Source organism: Chelonia mydas, chromosome 10 (assembly GCF_015237465.2).
Source record: "Chelonia mydas isolate rCheMyd1 chromosome 10, rCheMyd1.pri.v2, whole genome shotgun sequence".
NCBI classification, from domain to species: domain Eukaryota; kingdom Metazoa; phylum Chordata; order Testudines; family Cheloniidae; genus Chelonia; species Chelonia mydas.
The window spans coordinates 19,443,706-19,461,893 of record NC_051250.2 but is presented as its reverse complement, the minus strand read 5'-3'; the positions used below and the strand labels follow the sequence as shown (position 1 = coordinate 19,461,893).

Genomic DNA, 18,188 nt, shown 5'->3' with positions numbered 1-18,188 from the left:
TGCAATCTCTTTATCATGAAAGTGCAACTTATAAATGTAGATTTTTTTTTTTTTACATAACTGCACTCAAAAACAAAACAGTGTAAAACTTTAGCGCCTACAAGTCCACCCAGTCCTACTTCTTGTTCAGTCAACCACTAAAACAAACAAGTTTGTTTACATTTATGGGAGATGCTGCTGCCTGCTTCTTATTTACAATGTCACCTGAAAGTGAGAACAGGTGTTCGCATGGCACTTTTATAGCCAGCATTGCAAGGTATTTACGTGCCAGGTATGCTGAACATTCATATGTCCCTTCATGCTTCGGCCACCATTCTAGAGGATATGCTCCCATGCTGATGACGCTTGTTAAAAAAAAAAAAAAGTGTTAATTAAATTTGTGACTGAACTCCTTGGGGGAGAATTGTATGTCCTCTGCTCAGTTTTACTCACATTTTACCACATATTTCATGTTATAGCAGTCTCGGATGATGACCCAGCACATGTTGTTCATTTTAAGAACACTTTCACTGCAGATTTGACAAAATACAAAGAAGGTATCAACGTGAGATTTCTAAAGATAGTTACAGCACTTGACCCAAGGTTTAAGAATCTGAAGTGCCTTCCAAATTCTGAGTGGGACGAGGTGTGAAGCATGCTTTCAGAAGCCTTAAAAGAACAACACTCCGATGCGGAAACTACAGAACCCGAACCGCAAAAAAAGAAAATCAACCTTCTGCTGGTGGCATCTGACTCCGATGATGAAAATGAACATGCGTCGGCCTGCTTTGAATCGTATCGAGCAGAACCTGTCATCAGCATGGACGCAAGTGCTCTGGAATGGTGGTTGAAGCATGAAGGGACATATGAATCTTTAGCGCATCTGGCATGTAAATATCTTGCGATGCTGGCTACAATAGTGCCATGCGAACGCCTCTTCTCGCTTTCAGGTGGCATTGTAAACAAGAAGCAGACAGCATTACCTCCGGCAAATGTAAACAAACTTGTTTGTCTGAGTGATTGACTGAACAAGAAGTAGGACTGAGTGGACTTGTAGGCTCTAAAGTTTTACATTGTTTTATTTTTGAATGCAGGTTTTTTTGTACATAATTCTACATTTGTAAGTTCAACTTTCATGATAGAGATTGCACCACAGTACTTGTAATGGAAGAATTGAAGAATACAATTTCTTTTGTTTTTGCAGTGGAAATGTTCGTAGTAAGAAATACACATAAAGTGAGCACTGTACATTTTGTATTGTAATTGAAATCAATATATTTGAAAATGTAGAAAACATCCAAAATATTTAAATAAATGTTGTTCTATTATTGTTTGACAGCGCAATTAATCACGCGATTAATCGCACGTTTAATCACGACAAATTTTTTTTAATAGCTTGACAGCCCTAACTGCATTTCTTTTTTTGGTGCATGAGTTGATTGGAAATATAAGAGAAATCAGTGGCCAAATTCATTGCTGGTATATATAAAAGTAGTATAAATGCCACTCTACTGCAGTCAATGGTGTTTCAAGCTCTTATTCCACCTGTGAATTGGGTTTGACTCATCTGAAGTGATACTATAAATGCATTTTGGTGCTGAACCAATACTGTTCATACAGCAGAAAAATACTTACCCGAAGAAGGTTTCTGGTTTTTTTAAACAACTGTAGGGGGGCATTATTTTACTATTTATAATTTATCATCGGATACAGAGCACAGAGTCATTCAGTTCTACAGTTACAAGTGTGTTGTCTGCTCTCACAGTTTCATATAGAGTCTCATGATATCCGATGTGTTCCTTAAAGCCCCAGCTCCTGGAGTCATACAATTAAGAGCCTCAGCTTTCATTTTAAAAACAAGGAGTAAGTTTCTAGTCCTCTAGTCACAGAGGGAAGCTTGAAAACATGACCTGAGTGCACTGCACCCTAAAAGCTCAAATTCCACAAGCCAAGTAAAAAGAAACCCGAAGATATTAGACATGATTTTTACGACAATTTCCTTAAATTTAGGAGCCTGACTCATGATTTTTAAAGACTTGGATTTGGCAATGCTGCAACAGTTTGAATCTTGTTCCTATCAGTGTTGACTAAAAGTCACGGCCATCTGATGGCTGTTTGGCAGCCTGTTTGAAATGACTTTTGTGATGTGCATGTACCATACTGAGACCATTATACTGGCTCTAACTGCCACCTTAACAAAGAGGCCAACCATTTTCAGGACTTAGAGGTTTAAGTCTCTCTCTGTGTGACAGAGATTGGAGTACCCGGCAGAAAAGTGCAAGGAACCTTGTGTTATGTGGCCAGTACCACATTTGCTTAGCAAATAAACAGAGGATTTAACGATCCAAGGATGCCAAATCTGACCCCTTTCATCAGCACAAAAAATTAACGTAAGGAAAAAGTAGCCAATCTATGGGTATGAACATTTGGGGGTGGGGGAAGGATAGCTCAGTGATTTGAGCATTGGCCTGCTAAACCCAGGGTTGTGAGTTCAATCCTTGAGGGGGCCATTTAGGGAACTGGGGCAAAAATTGGGGATTGGTCCTGCTTTGAGCAGGGGGTTGGACTAGATTATAGAAGATCAGGGTTGGAAGGGACCTCAGGATGACCTCCTGAGGTCCCTTCCAAACTTGATATTCTATGATCTAATGTACAGCATTTCCTTCTAGACAGTCATTCCTGAATGTGCATGTACCTCAGTATCTTTGGGACAGAAAACAGGAAGACGTCACAGATGACTAAGCTGAGGGTACCAAGAAGGAAATAGGTTCCAAACATGTTCCAAAATGCTTTCAACAGTGGCTCACTCTGACTCTGTTCTGGCTGCAGTAGAACCTGGGTCTCTTCTGTCTCGACCAAACCAGCTCCACTTTGTTGATCCTTCTTGTATTTGATGGATTCTGTGTTTCTAAAGAAACAAACACAAAGAAAATTGGCTGCAATCCAGAGAAGGCCTGAAGTGTTTGACTTGGGCTGTCAACAGCACTTTAAATACCCCACACTTGGAATCAGGGCTTCCCAAGTGGCCTGAATAGTGAATTACTTATTTATATTGTGGCAGCACTTAACAGCTCCAGTCATGGAACAGGACTCCTTTAAAAATTCAGAACAAAAAGACAGTCCCTGCCCCAAAGCAGTTCTGGTCTGGATATTTGGACATTAAAGGATGTCCCCCAATAGATTTCAACATAGTTAAGGTCAGATTTAAGATCTAAATGATAAACGGCCAAAAGATCACCGGGCAGTGGAAAGAGCCCAAGGGAAGAGAAACTCCACAGAGTTCTCCTTGCCGAGTGTTCCATCCACAGGGGCTGCCTTCCCCCTTCCACTAGTTGAATGAGTTGAGGATTCAATGGCAGTGACTCCATTGGCCATTCTCTTGTGCAAATAGGGAGCACAATGGCCCTGGGGCTTCTTCATCTCTGAAGCTATAGAAACAGCAGCAGTGCAGCTTCCTTGGCACCCTACCGCACTCAGTCCCCCCCTCCCGGTGATCTCCAGCACACAATCCTTCACATGGGCTGATTCCTGACATCCAGGATTTGGCCCTATCCGCATAAACCCCACGGTCTTTAATGAGAACAAGATGGTGTCAAATGGGGCTCTGATGTGGTGTGTTAGCACCTGGGATGCTGAACATGCTAGCTCTGGACTAGCTAGAGGAGAAGCTCCCACCCTCTAGAACAGGTACTTACTGCTTGGCTCTGTTACAGTACTTTTTCCATTCTCTTTCAAGCTGGGAAACAATTTCCTCAGAGGAGTTTTCTTTCATCAGTGACCATAAGTCGTCTGCTTGTAATGGCTGCTGATAGCCTTTCCAGACTAACCTGTAAAATAAACGGTTAACACACAAGCACAGAGGGATGTGTGTCCAAGAAAAATGTTCAGTTGATTGGCCTTACATTAGTCCTACATATTGAGCCTAATTCTCAGTTACTCCGTTCTTGAGCTTGGGGCAGGGACAGAAAGGTGGGGACAAAGGTAGCTTTAAGCCCACTGTGCAACCTCCATATTCTTGGGGCCATTCAGGGGCCTTGTCTCCCCTCCAGCATAAATTAGATCAGCCCTGAGGTTGTTCAAACTTGCATTCTGCTTCCCATGACTCCTGTGAAACAGAGACAGGGCCTTGGCATAACTGAGAGTGGGCCCATTGTATGCGTGTACCTGGCAGTGTCCTTCCATTCTGCATGGTTGCTGGCTACCTCACCCCCTAAACAGGCCAAGTGTTAACATACAAGAATATCTGAAGTATTCTCAAAAATTTCAGGAACCGCTCTGCTCATGAAAACTAAGCATCAGGATGGTGCAACTTCATGATCTCTAGCCACCCTGGTGCCCCGTAGAGATTGGAAGAGGCTCTCCTGGCAGAAAGCTGGGATGTTAGCAGGGTTGCAGTGATCATTTTGAAGGATGGCTGGATTTTAACAAGTCACAAAGGACATTTTAAAAAAAAACAGTTACCTGGGGAAATTCTACACTCAAGTCCCCTTCAAATCCAGGTGTGAAACAGGCTTCTACTGTGCTAGCGTAACTCAGAGCACAGTTTGAGCCACGGGAGTAGAATATAGGTGTCTGAGGAAAGAATTAGACTTGTTGCAAGGAGCTTTGAGCTTGTCAGCTTTGCCACTATCCCTTACACTTCAGCCCAGATCCTAAAAAGTATAGAGGTGACTATTTCCCATTTAATTGAAAAGGAGCTAGGTGCCTAAATACCAGCAAAGATCTGGACCCTTCTGCCTTAGGCTGATGGAGCTTATCTGATAGTTTAGAGTAAACATCGCTTGCTTCTTGTTTTCTTACCCAGAGAACCACCAGAAAGTGATTTTGGAAACAAAAGAGGCACCAAGTTCTGGACATGGATTCTGTGAGAGGAAAAACAGACAAGTTTCAAATGTAGAAATAGCCATGTACTGCATAAACACAATACAGTGCCCTGCTTTTGCCCCACCAAGAAATGATGTGCAACTTGCTTGTGTTAAGGTACTAAGACCACGACTGCTGTAAGCAGCAGATCTTTACTAATTCAAATCTGAATAAGGCCTGAGCTGGTAGAAACCAGTACTCTTTTCTTCACACTATGACCCACAATCACTAATTTCATGCATGAGTTGGGCTCTGACTTGTTTACAAAAGATCAAGTATAACTGCCATGATTGTTGTGAAGGGAGATGTAATGCTGGCTGCACTGGGAAGGCCTGTAGCAAATGTCAGCACGGTATGGTAAGAGCACTGAAAATGGAGGTGTGTGGATAGGGATAGGTCACTAGTTTTTCAGAAGGTACATATGAAGCATCAGTATGCCAGGTTCAGCCCAGGCAGAGACATGGTCCTGTGGCACTGGTTTTATATACCGTCTGGTCATTTGCACTGTAAACCCTTTTCTCCAATTTGTCCTGTGCAGGGCAAAGTGGAAGCATGTTAAAAAAAAAATACACTTGATTCTCAAAAAGAAAAGGAGTACTTGTGACAGCTTAGAGACTAACAAATTTATTTGAGCATAAGCTTTCGTGAGCAGCTCACGAAAGCTTATGCTCAAATAAATTTGTTAGTCTCTAAGGTGCCACGAGTATTCCTTTTCTTTTCGCGGATACAGACTAAGACGGCTGCTACTCTGAAACTTGATTCTCAGGATCAATTATTTCAGGGAGTGACTTTCCGCACTCTCCCTTTGGAGAGATCCACTTACATATCTCCCTGTCATCTCAGATCTTCCTGAGCAAGGCAGTGAAAATAACTTGGAATGAGCCTCAATTTGCCATCAAGATCTAATTTTGCACTTTTAGTGAGAGCTGTTGTTTCTAGATAATTGCCTCTATTCCGCTACATTAATCTCATATGTGGGACTATCTATAAAATTGTTTAAAGCCGCTTTGTTTTGGCTGTCAGACACAAAATGGAATCCTTCGTCATTCTCTGTGTGTACAGTACAGAACATATGATGCTAGTAGGAATAACACTTGAGGCCCATTTCTACTAATGCAGGCTGACATGCAACCTTCTTATATCAGATAATTTGTTCTAAATTGCCTCACTGGCAGTTCTGTTTGTAACATTTTATTACAGAACTACTGAGGAATTTCATGCAAGTATCAGGGCCCAGATACAGGGAAGAAGTATAAAACCACAATCCTCACCCCAATAAGTTCACAATGTGAATGCAATAGGGTGGGAAAAACAGACAAAAGAAGGGTTGATGAATCAATAAGAGCGTTTAGCAAAAATTTTAGATGTATGTTTTCAACCATGTCACCTGCCTTAGACTGCCTCTGTTTTTCGGTACCAAACTGAGATAGCTCGGGACTGCATCTCAGAGCTGCAGAGCACCTGCAATTCCAGTTGAAGTCAATGGGAACTAGAGGTGCTCAATAAGCTCCAAGGGCTGCCAGTTCAAGCTGGACAAATTTATACTAGATATAAGGTGCAATTTTGTAACGGAGAGGTTAATTAACCAGTGGGACAAATTACCAAGGGTGGTGGTGGATGCTCCATCACTGGAAATTTTAAAATGAAGGTTGGATGTTTTTCTAAAAGACACCATTCTTGTTCAAACAGGCATTAATTCAGGGAGGTCCTATGCTCAGTGCAATACAGGAGGGTAGACTAGATGATCATAGGTCCCTTCTGGTCTTCTAATCTATGAAACCTCTGAAAACCAAGCTGGGGATCCAGAAACCCTGGCATGCCAAATTACTAGTTAAAAACTAGTCTGTATGTAAGCTGCCACATTTTCATCTCAGACATTCATCTGAACTGCCCATTTCCAGTGGGTTTTAGACAAGGGACTGATGAGCTTTTAAGAGGTCAAATATACTTACAGAGTCATTGACAGCTTTTGAAAAGAAGGGAGGCCAATCAGTAAAGAAGAACAGTATGACCTCTACTAGCAGCAGGATAAAATAAATGTAAGAGGTGACATGACGGAAGGGGTCCTCTGGGAAGCCCTACAAAAAAGAGAATTGCTGAGGTGGAGGTAAAATACTTCATGTGAAATCACTAAAGAAAGGTGGATTCACACACTGTATAAGCCGTAAGCTCTGAGTGTTGCTGTGGATGTGTGCCATGTGTATTTCTTGCACCAGATTCTTAGAGTGTGCTATATTAGAGTTAAATTACTGCTATTGATACAGAAAACTCATGCAATTGGAAAATCACAACACATGTACTAATAAACCACTGAGGGGAACTGGAGTGTAACTGTAGTTTAGACTAGAGTAAAGATTTCAGCTTGGGGTTTTCCAAGGAGCCTAAAAGAGCTAGATGCTGGAATCCCATTGTAATTCAGGGGGATTTGGGTGCTGAACTCCCTTAGCCCACTTTGAAAATGGCAGTGTCAGGCTTTGACCTGGCAGATTCCAGTAAATGTTTATGGCTGCTTAATTAAACTAAGGCAAGGGGTTGAGTCCTGTGAGGATATAAATTCCCCATTCACCTAAAGCTTTGGGTAGACTTCAAAATGGAAAAAGGCTATTTCCTAGTTTTATTCTAAATAGTGTGTTCTGGAGCTGGTAGGATAACCTCCCCTTGGGCCTCATAATCAGTTCAGTGTGGAAGAATGATATGAGTGGGAAATTATATCATGGCAATAAAAAGAAGATGGGAGGTCAAATGCCTAGAGTGTGGGACTAATTAACATTAATTAATTCAATCACTATTAATTCAATACAATAATGAGTTCCCACCATCCTCGTCTTGTGGGAGTGTATCATTCTTCTCTCTGTCAATGAAATATAGGGGCTGATTTGAACCTCTGATCATTCCCTGTTGTTACAGAAAGATTCACCTGCTGGGTTTATCACGTAGGAGAATGACCAGTACTGATAAGTATCAGATCCATAAATCTACCCCAGTGAATTTTAACATATAAATGCTCATCCTAATGAAACCAAAACAGCTGGTATACAAGATCTACAGCAGAAGTGGCTCTCTGAAATCAAATTGATCTGCCTTGTCTACACACACACGTTATACCTCTTTATTGATAGCAGTGTAGTTAATACAAAAAGAAAAGGAGTACTTGTGGCACCTTAGAGACTAACCAATTTATTTGAGCATAAGCTTTCGTGAGCTACAGCTCACTTCATCAGATTGCATCACTGTAGCTCACAAAAGCTTATGCTCAAATAAATTGGTTAGTCTCTAAGGTGCCACAAGTACTCCTTTTCTTTTTGCAAATACAGACTAACACGGCTGTTACTCTGAAACCTATAGTTAATACAGTCTCTCTAGTACGGACACAGTCATACTGGTATACCTGTATAAACACATTTATAGCTATTCCCAGATGGGAAAGGGAATAAGCTTTAACAGTATAAGGCGCTGTGGGGCCTGGAGATTAAAGTGCTCTTTTCACCCATAGAACAGATGCAGCCTGGGTAGTGGCAGTGCTTGTTTCTTTCAAATTGCCTGGCCAATGCTTCTGAACCCTAATTCAGTGTGGCTACTTGGAGAGAGCAATTCAGTCTACTGCCCTCTTTCATTCTTGGCCTCATGGCCAAGACTGCAAACAAGAGGGCCAAATGGAGCCATGCTGTTGTTAAGGCTATGGCTACACTGCGCTTTTGTTGGTAAATCTTTTGTCGGTCAGGGGTGTTAAAAAAAAACAACACATACCCTGACCAACAAAAGTTTTACCAATGAAAAGCGCAGGTGTGGACGGTGCTTTGTTGATGGGAGATGTTCTCCTGCCCACAAAGTTACCGCCTCTCACTGGGGATGGTTTTATTTTGCTGGCAGGAGACCTCTCTTCTGCTGGCAAAGAGTGGCGACACGGGAGACCTTACCAGAGGTACATGCTAAAACTAGAAAGTTCTGCTTACCCCTTCCAGGACCTGTTGAATTTTAGAACTAACAGTCACAGTAGCAGCCAGGAATGACAGCAGCCAAAAAATCAACAAGATGCCTGAAGACTGAACACCTTTCAGCCTCTCAAACTGGGTGAGAAACACTGCAGGGATCTGGGAAGAAGAGAGAAACAATGAACAGTTTCAAGTTAATGGTCAATAGAGTTTATTGTCCGCTGGTGTCAGATCAGTTTAATGTTAATGGGCTGAACTATTGTTCCCATAATGGTGACATTTAATTCTACCACATGTAGGCTGTGGGAAATGGAATCCTCTCTCCTGTTTGCATGGGGCCACTCTGCCGTCCCTACCGCAACCTCAGGGATGCCGTAGCCTCTGCTGCATCAGCTCCCACGTGGTGTTTTGGGTCAGTGGAGCCATACAGGTGCAGACTAAGTGACCACACCACTATGCCAACCCGGGCCTGCCACCACTTCATGCAGCACCACAGGGGAAGCCTCTAGAGCAGAGCTCCACAGTGCACAGGGTTTTGCAGACAACCCCAGCTCACCTATAGAATCCCATCAGTCCTGCTGTCTATTGGGTCTTCTGCACCCACCGATGGTGAGGGGGAAGATAGCCAAGACCAACTTTGCCCCATAATAGTTAAATTGAAACTTATGTTTAAAAAAAAAAAAGGAATTACCATTGTAATCCCCAGAACTGCTGGGCTAATGAAGAACACTGGAGCTCGCAGCGTTCCTTGATTTGTTTCCCAAAGGGTGTAGAATAGGTTCGAAAAACACAGTAACATCAATATGAATCCAAGTACCTGGGACAAGGGAACAAACATGTCGGAATGGACTGTAAAGGGACAAGTATGATAACAGTAGTCTGTGTACTGTAAGGTATCTGAGTGATTAAAGGGGCGTTTGGGACACACTGTGATTGGAAGCAGTTTGGGAAGTAGGGGCAGGCTAAGATGAAGAGTGCTACAAGGATTGTTATTCCATTTTAGGCCAGATCCTGAAATCCTTACTCACTCACTCCTTGGCTCAGTGATCTTACCTGATTAAGGAGAGAATAAAAACTAGGTAAGGCTCTCCGGTTCTGGCACTTATATGGGAGAACCACAATCAGACAAAAGCAATGTAACCTACGCAGTCATATTAGCCACCAAGCAGGAGAAGGACTGGGGGAGTCAAAGGATATTATCAAGACAGTTTTAATCATTTAGAAAAATAAAATTCTTCATACCAGTCACAGTAAACTTAGCATCAAAAACTCAGCCTCTAATACTAGAGGGGGGGGTTTAGATTGGATATTAGGAAAAACTTTTTCACTAAGAGGGTGGTGAAACACTGGAATGCGTTACCTAGGGAGGTGGTAGAATCTCCTTCCTTAGAGGTTTTTAAGGTCAGGCTTGACAAAGCCCTGGCTGGGATGATTTAACTGGGAATTGGTCCTGCTTCGAGCAGGGGGTTGGACTAGATGACCTTCTGGGGTCCCTTCCAACCCTGATATTCTATTATTCTAGACAGTGTGACTCTAGTGGAACAAGCACCAGACTGGGGCTCAGGAGATCTGACTCTGTATTGGCCTACTTAGTGACCTGGGTCAAATCCCTTTACCTCTCTGTGCCTCAGTTTCTCCATCTGTAAAATGGGAATAATGATATTGACCTCCTTTGCAAAGTGTTTTGAGATCTACAGATGAAAAGTGTTATATTGCATAGCTAGGTATTATTTTTATGATCATTACCATTTTAGTTTTGAAGAGGTGAGACATTCTGATATATCCTCTGCTGTGGTGCTCAAGAAACAGGTAATAGAATGGAAAACAGATCCAAAGATAGGCACAGGGAATCCAAACAATGACTGTATTCTGAAAGCACTCGGTAAAGCTTGGGTTACCTGTATACCACGTCTGATTCCAGTCCTGCAACAACACACACAAAGAAATGGTTTAGCACAGCCATAGCCTGCTATCGACCGTACCCCTATCTTGGACTGTAAGGAAAGACAGAGAGAAGGGAGCAGATCCTCAGCTGGAGTAAATCACTGTAGCTTGGTTGAGGACTACACTGATTTACACCAGCTGAGGAGCTGTTTTTAAACATTTACAATTTAAAAGGAGTTTGAACAACAGAGATTCAAGGGGGCTGGGGGAATGACATGGTTAAAGAGATGGGAGAGAGAGGTGGATTTAGCATTAGCATTTTAGATAAACTGGAGGTGGGAGAGGAGGGAAGGCTAGAAAGGAGAGATTGGTAAAACTGGGACTTTTCAGCTTGGAAAAGAGACCACTAAGGGGGGAGATGATAGAGGTCTATAAAATCATGACTGGTGTGGAGAAAGTAAAGAAGGAAGTGCTATTTACTTCTTCTCATAACATGAGAACTAGGGGTCACCAAAAGAAATAAATAGGCAGCAGGTTTAAAACAAATAAAAGGAAGTATTTTTTTCACACAACCCACAGTTAACCTGTGGAACTATTTGCCAGGGGATGTTGTGAAGGCCAAAACTATAATAGAGTTCAAAAAAGAACTAGATAAGTTCATGGAGCCATTAGCCAGGATGGACAGGGATGGTGTCCTTAGCCTCTGTTTGCCAGAAGCTGGAAATGGACGATGGGATGGACCACTTGATGATTACCTGTTCTGTTCATTCCCTCTGGGGCACCTGGCATTGGCCACTGTCAAAAGACAGGATACTGGGCTAGATGGACCTTTGCTCTGACCCAGTATGGCCGTTCTTATGTTTTTGAGAAAGCTCCAGAAAGCAGAGTAAGAAATAAGCAGGGAATGGCCAGGGATTTTAGCAGTTGAGATAATAAAGAAAGGACAGACTGTGGCAAAACTAGAGAGGATTAAGGACAAATTTGGATGTGGAGGAGAAAGAGAGTCAGAGTCAAAGATTACTCCAAGGTTGTGAACCAGGGAGACAGGAAGGTCTAGTGGAGAGTTGTCAGTTAAGGAGAGGGATTAAGAGGAGAGATAAAGTCTGTTAAATTCAGTCTATAAACTGCATTCTGTTACTTCCTTTCCCCCCACCCCCTGAAATCTTTAATGTATAATCTCATGGAATGTATTTTTAAAATGCCATGATCAGATAGTTAGATGTAGCGTAATGAAATTGACAGAACAATGATTTTTTTTATATTTGAAAAATTTTAAGTAAGTATGTGGATTACAAAAATTACACAATAACAGCAAAGGTTCCTTCCCACAGGTATCTACAGGGAGAAATAACTACCAGGCACACTGGGGACAAGTCTGAGCATGTGGTATCTGAAAGGGGTATTCAGCAGGTAACTGCTATGTTAGTCAGATGCTTACACTGGATAATGCTTTGCTTTCATGGGCCCTGGTGTTTGTACAGAAATTGGGCCTGAAGGTGGGAGGAAGACTTTACACAGAGAAATAAAACCAAAACTTTTAAATCTCAGTGGCTGAACGGAGGCTCCCAAATCTGTATTTAGGAACCTGAATAAAAGTGGCCTGATTTTCAAAGTGCTGATCATCTACAGTTTAGGGTTGCCAATTTTGGTTGGATATAGATTCATAGATACTAAGGTCAGAAGGGACCATTATGATCATCTAGTCTGACCTCCTGCACAATGCAGGCCACAGAATCTCACCCACCCACTCCTGAAAAAAACCTCTCACCTATGTCTGAGCTATTGAAGTCCTCAAATCATGGTTTAAAGACTTCAAGGAGCAGAGAATCCTCCAGTAAGTGTCCTGTGCCCCATGCTACAGAGGAAGGCAAAAAACCTCCAGGGCCTCTTCCAATCTGCCCTGGAGCAAAATTCCTTCCCGACCCCAAATATGGCGATCAGCTAAACCCTGAGCATATGGGCAAGATTCACCATCCAGATACCCAGGAAATAATTTTCTGTAGTAACTCAGATCCCACCCCATCTAACATCCCATCACAGGCCATTGGGCCTATTTACCATGAATATTTAAAGATCAATTAATTGCCAAAATCACGTTATCCCATCATACCATCTCCTCCATAAACTTATCGAGTCTAATCTTAAAGCCAGATAGATCTTTTGCCCCCACTGCTTCCCTTGGAAGGCTATTCCAAAACTTCACTCCTCTGATGGTTAGAAACCTTCGTCTAATTTCAAGTCTAAACTTCCTGATGGCCAGTTTATATCCATTTGTTCTTGTGTCCACATTGGTACTGAGCTTAAATAATTCCTCTCCCTCTCCGGTATTTATCCCTCTGATATATTTATAGAGAGCAATCATATCTCCCCTCAACCTTCTTTTAGTTAGGCTAAACAAGCCAAGCTCTTGGAGTCTCCTTTCATAAGACAGGTTTTCCATTCCTCGGCTCATCCTAGTAGCCCTTCTCTGTACCTGTTCCAGTTTGAATTCATCCTTCTTAAACATGGGAAACCAGAACTGCACACAATATTCCAGGTGAGCTCTCACCAGTGCCTTGTATAACGGTACTAAAACCTCCTTATCTCTACTGGAAATACCTCTCCTGATGCATCCCAAGACCACATTAGCTTTTTTCACAGCGATATCACATTGGCAGCTCATAGTCATCCTATGATCAACCAATACTCCAAGGTCCTCCTCCTCCTGTATTCCTGGAGGTTTCATCATATGACATAATCTTTAATTAAAGATTAATTTTTAATTCCTGGAGATTCCAGGGCAATCCTGGAGGCTTGGCAATCCTACTGCAGCTCTCATTGATATCTGAGAGATTTGTGGGTGTTCAGCACCTCTGAGAATTGGGCCCCTTTTATTAAGATATCTAAAGATGCATTTAGAAGCCTAATTTTAGGCAGCCATGTTTGAAAATCTTGGCCTACACTGCTTGAAGCCTTCCTTGTGGTTACCACCAGGGTAGAACAGATAGGACTGGGTGGATATTTTTGGTTCTCCTGGAGCTTTTAGGGGGTAATGAATAGGAGGAGAGAGAGTTATGGCAGATTCCAGGCTCAAGTGACTGAAGGATTTAATGTTGAAGCTTTTGCTGCCAGATATGTCTCTGGGATTGACAATCCAGCAGTCGCCTGCATTGCTCATATTCAGAGGATTGGTTTCAGATTGCTGCGTCTATGATTCCCTAAGCCCCTGAATGGTCTTGGGTCTTGATCCTGCGTTGTGATGTGCCCAGCTGGATGGCCATGCCTGTGCAGAGCCCCACTGACTTGACTGGGATTCCATGTGAACCCATCAATTTGTTTGTGTAGGTCACATTACAGTGCACAATTGGGACATTGGCTATTAAGAACAGCCACCTGCACTGGTTGGACCTGTGCTTGGGTTGATTTCAAAAGACCTGTGCTAGGATCATTTTCACAGGATTAGAGAGACAGGTGTGGATATAGATGGGAAATCACATAAATTTGTTTTAGCTCCATGCAAGTGAAGTCTGTTATCTTTCCTTTAGCAGCTTGTTAGGGTGGTATCAGCGCTTTCATCAGTTAGGGGGCTACTGACACCTGATGTCGACCTTCCTATTCAGTATGCTGATAGAAGGCAAGGCTGAGAAGAAAGCAATCACTTGATGAGGAGAGAAAGTGGATGATGGTTTGCTAATTACTATGAGGCTTTATTAGTTTTGAGCAAGGAGACTGTAAAGTGTGTCCCTTTAGGTTTCTATTCCCCATAGCCCTTTTAAAAGTATTTCTCTTATGAATACATAACATTACAGGTATATACGGAAGTAAAGTTAATATAAGGAAAGCTAAAGACATTTTAATATCCTTCTGTCATAAATATAAAGGGAAGGGTAAACACCTTTAAATCCCTCCTAGCCAGAGGAAAAACCTTTCACCTGTAAAGGGTTAAGAAGCTAAGATAACCTTGCTGGCACCTGACCAATATGACCAATGAGGAGACAAGATACTTTCAAAGCTCGAGTGGGGGGAAACAAAGGGTTCTCTCTGTGTGTGTGATGCTTTTGCCGGGACCAGAACAGGAATGCAGGTCAGAACTCCTGTAAAGAATTAGTAAGCAATCTAGTTAGATATGCGTTAGATTCTGTTTTGTTTAAATAGCTGATAAAATAAGTTGTGCTGAAGGGAATGTATATTCCTCTTTTTGTAACTTAAGGTTTTGTCTAGAGAGATTCTCTGTGTTTTGAATCTGATTACCCTGTAAGGTATTCACCATCCTGATTTTACAGAGGTGATTCTTTTTCTTTAATTAAAATTCTCTTTTCAGAATCTGATTGCTTTTTCATTGTTCTTAAGATTCAAGGGTTGGGGTTTGTGTTCACCGATGCAAATTGGCGAGGATTTTTATCAAGCCTTCCCCAGGAAAGGGGGTGTAGTGCTTGGGGGGGGGGGGGGATATTTTGCTGGGGAGAGATTTCCAAGTGGGCACTTCCCATGTTCTTTGTGTAACACTTTAGTGGTGGCAGCGTTTAATCTAAGTTGGTAAGAATAAGCTTAGGGGGTCTTTCATGCAGGTCCCCACATCTGTACCCTAGAGTTTAGAGTGGGGAAGGAACCTTGACACCTTCCATCATGGACTCCTTGCACCTTAACTCTAGTTAAGCCACACTGAAAATAATTTGGCCCATTATATATTGAGGGTGAAATTCTCCCCCATTGAAATCAACTTCAAACTCCCATTGAAGTCAATGGGAAAGGGTTTCATCCTTAATATTTTGATACTGTTTTTTATAATAGTGTTTATTTCCAACCACTATTATATAAAAATTATTGTGGTACCTGTGGCTCTAGTTAACAGTAATTTCCGTGTCTTGGGCCGCTACACAGTTAGTTTGATGTAAACTGCCTTGCATCGACCTAGCTGTGGAAGTGTCTTCACTTACATTTGGCTCCCACCCATGCAAGTGCCTCTCTACACCAACTTAATAACATCACCTCCCTGAGTGGTGCAGAGTCATGGTCCACGTAATTAGGTCAACGAAGTGTCAGTGTTGACATTGTATTAATTACATCGGTTGTTACTGGCTTTCAGGAGCCGTCCCATAATGCCCAAGGCTGACACTACAAACGGGTACTGGAACAATTGTTTTAATAGAGGTGCTGAGAGTCATTGAACCAACCTGTAAGCCTGTTATATAATAGAAATCAATTCAAGCCCATGACAGCAGCCCCAGCACCCCTAGTTCCAGCACCTATGAATATAAATGATCCTGGTGTCAGCTCACTGCTGACCTAAGAAGCCAAGCGTGTGCACACTCAAGCGATTTAATAATTGCAGTGGCTATATGCCGACGTAAATTAAGTTGACAATTTTGTGGAGTAGACATGGCCTTATATGTTAGAAGGGTTGCAAATATTTGTCTCTACCTATTACCGGTGGCAAAATGTATGATGCAACCAGCATAACACTTTATTAAAGATTTTGACTGCATTCCACCTATTGTTCTTGTAGCTTATATTTTCAAATATTAAAGTCCAGAATGGTGTATTAGCTTTGGACTGTGCCCAAAGATAAGGGCTTCTGGGAAAGGGTTTCAGCTTCCACGAGTCCAAAGTTTCTTGAAGCAAGGAAGGTCAATGAAGCGGACAGGTGCTATCTATGAATGGGGGGAGCTCTATAACACTGCTGGGCAGGTGTGGGCTTTTTTTTCCACTCTGGGCTCTAGCTCTCTTTGTTGGATCTCTCCTACACACTCCAGCAGTTGGTCTCCCCCACTCAGGTAACTGTACTTTGCTTTCCTCCCACCCCCTGCAGCAAGGGGTAATGAAGCATTTGTCTACAATGATTGAGAGGAGAAATGGCTGGAGAGTGGGCAAAGGTCTGGACTCTGCAGCTGGCGATAAACAGTGCCCTGTCATATAACACTGCAAACGGGGAAACCCGAGAGCGAGAGAGAAAAGCCAGCGGGCTTTGAGTAGCTGGGAAGTTGCTGCACTTCTTGCATGGCTGGGAAGAGGGAATGGGTCTCCTTCTCCAGGCACGAGGCAGCGTTTAAGTGCCCCACCCCCACCGCACAGACCCCAGTGACGAGCTATGCACAAGCACTGCAACCGGGGTACCGGACGTAGCTGCTGCTACCACCTGGGGAGCCTGCTCTCAGATCCGAATCGTGCCCAGCGGCAGCAACAGCTGCAAGATCCGAATCGTGCCCAGCGGCGGCGCGGGGCGGGGAGCGGCTGATGCGATGCCCCGCTGCAGAGCGAGCAGCTGCCGCCCGGGGTCCGCCTGAGCGGGGTGGATTTTGGGAAAACGCCTCCGCAGCCGGGGGCGCGGGGAGCTCACTCACCCAGAGGCCCGCGAAGCCCTCTCGGGAGCCGCACAGCCAGCCGCCCCCGGCCATGGTGCGTGCCCCGGAGCGCGGCGGGGTCTGCGGCCGGCCTGGGCCCTCCTGCGCTGGCTCCGGCCGCCCGCGTGGCTTGCTGGCCAGGGTGGTTAATGTGTGACGAGAGCCCGGGCCTGTTTGCCGAGCAAATGGCCTTCGGGGTTGGGCCTGGACGGACCGGCCCCGAACCCGGGGAGAGTTTGGAGCGGAGGCCGCGTCTCGCTGGGAACGTCCCCCAGAGACTATAAAGGCCTCGGTCCCAAAGGGCAGATACAAGCGCGCGCCCAGCTCCAGATTAGCAGGTTGGGGGTCAGACTCCACTCCCTGCTCCATTATATCAACCTACCTATCTCCCTGACTGCTGGGGAGCGACAGACCCCAAAACTGCCTAGGATTGACCCCCAGGGTCAGATTTCCAAGGCTAACCTCACAGCCCAGAGCAAGCTGTATCAATTTCACTAATTAACACTAATGACCCCTTTTAGGTCTGTGTACACAGGAAAGCTATAGCAGCATAGGAATGTGGGTCAGGGCCCAGGGTGTGGAAAAACCACACCTCTGAATGATTTTGCTGTGCTACATTAACCCCTGTGTAGATACAACTATGTCAATGGAAGGGGGCATCTAGCAACTAGTTAACTTCATTCAGCAACCCGGTGTTTCTACACCAAAACCCCCTTCTGTTGGTGTTGGCTCTGTCTATGATACAAGGCTCTGCAGGTATAATCTCTGCAGTGTAGACATACCCTTAATTAACTCAGGAAGGAATCAAACTAAATTGCTATAAAGCACTGTTAATCTGAAATCCATGGAGGTTGCGCTGATTAAACTAAATCAGTTTCTAAGGGATTGTCTACTACACTTAATATGCTACAGCTGTGCACTGTAGCACTTCAGTGTAGACATTGTTATGCTGATGGGTTTTGAATGTTATAATTCTTGACATCTGATTTGTGTCCATTTATTCTTTTACGTAGAGACTATCTGGTCTGGCCAAATCAGATGTCAAGAATTATAACATTCAAAAACCAGTCAGAGAACACTTCAATCTCTCTGGTCACTCGATTACAGACCTAAAAGTGGCAATTCTTCAACAAAAAAACTTCAGAAATAAACTCCAACGAGAGACTGCTGAATTGGAATTAATTTACAAACTGGATACAATTAACTTAGG

At 43.4% G+C, this 18,188-nt stretch overlaps 1 protein-coding gene across 3 annotated transcripts in view; it reads right to left on the bottom strand.

The window, feature by feature from the left end:
* Positions 1-17,623, bottom strand: part of LOC102940874 (ATP-binding cassette sub-family C member 6) — a 47,708-nt gene extending 30,085 nt beyond the window's left edge. For 2 of the 3 annotated variants that reach the window (XM_043523389.1, XM_043523390.1), the window contains exons 1-8: positions 16,979-17,623; positions 10,521-10,697; positions 9,466-9,591; positions 8,796-8,933; positions 6,795-6,920; positions 4,780-4,841; positions 3,675-3,806; positions 2,675-2,887 (exon numbers count right to left, since the gene is read on the bottom strand). In XM_043523389.1, the coding sequence (XP_043379324.1) occupies positions 2,675-2,887; positions 3,675-3,806; positions 4,780-4,841; positions 6,795-6,920; positions 8,796-8,933; positions 9,466-9,591; positions 10,521-10,697; positions 16,979-17,347 (1,343 nt within the window). In that variant the 5' untranslated portion in view covers positions 17,348-17,623. The remainder of the gene's footprint in view (positions 1-2,674; positions 2,888-3,674; positions 3,807-4,779; positions 4,842-6,794; positions 6,921-8,795; positions 8,934-9,465; positions 9,592-10,520; positions 10,698-16,978) is intronic. The other variant, XM_007058162.4, reaches the window with a different exon arrangement.
* Positions 17,624-18,188: the final 565 nt, after the last annotated feature.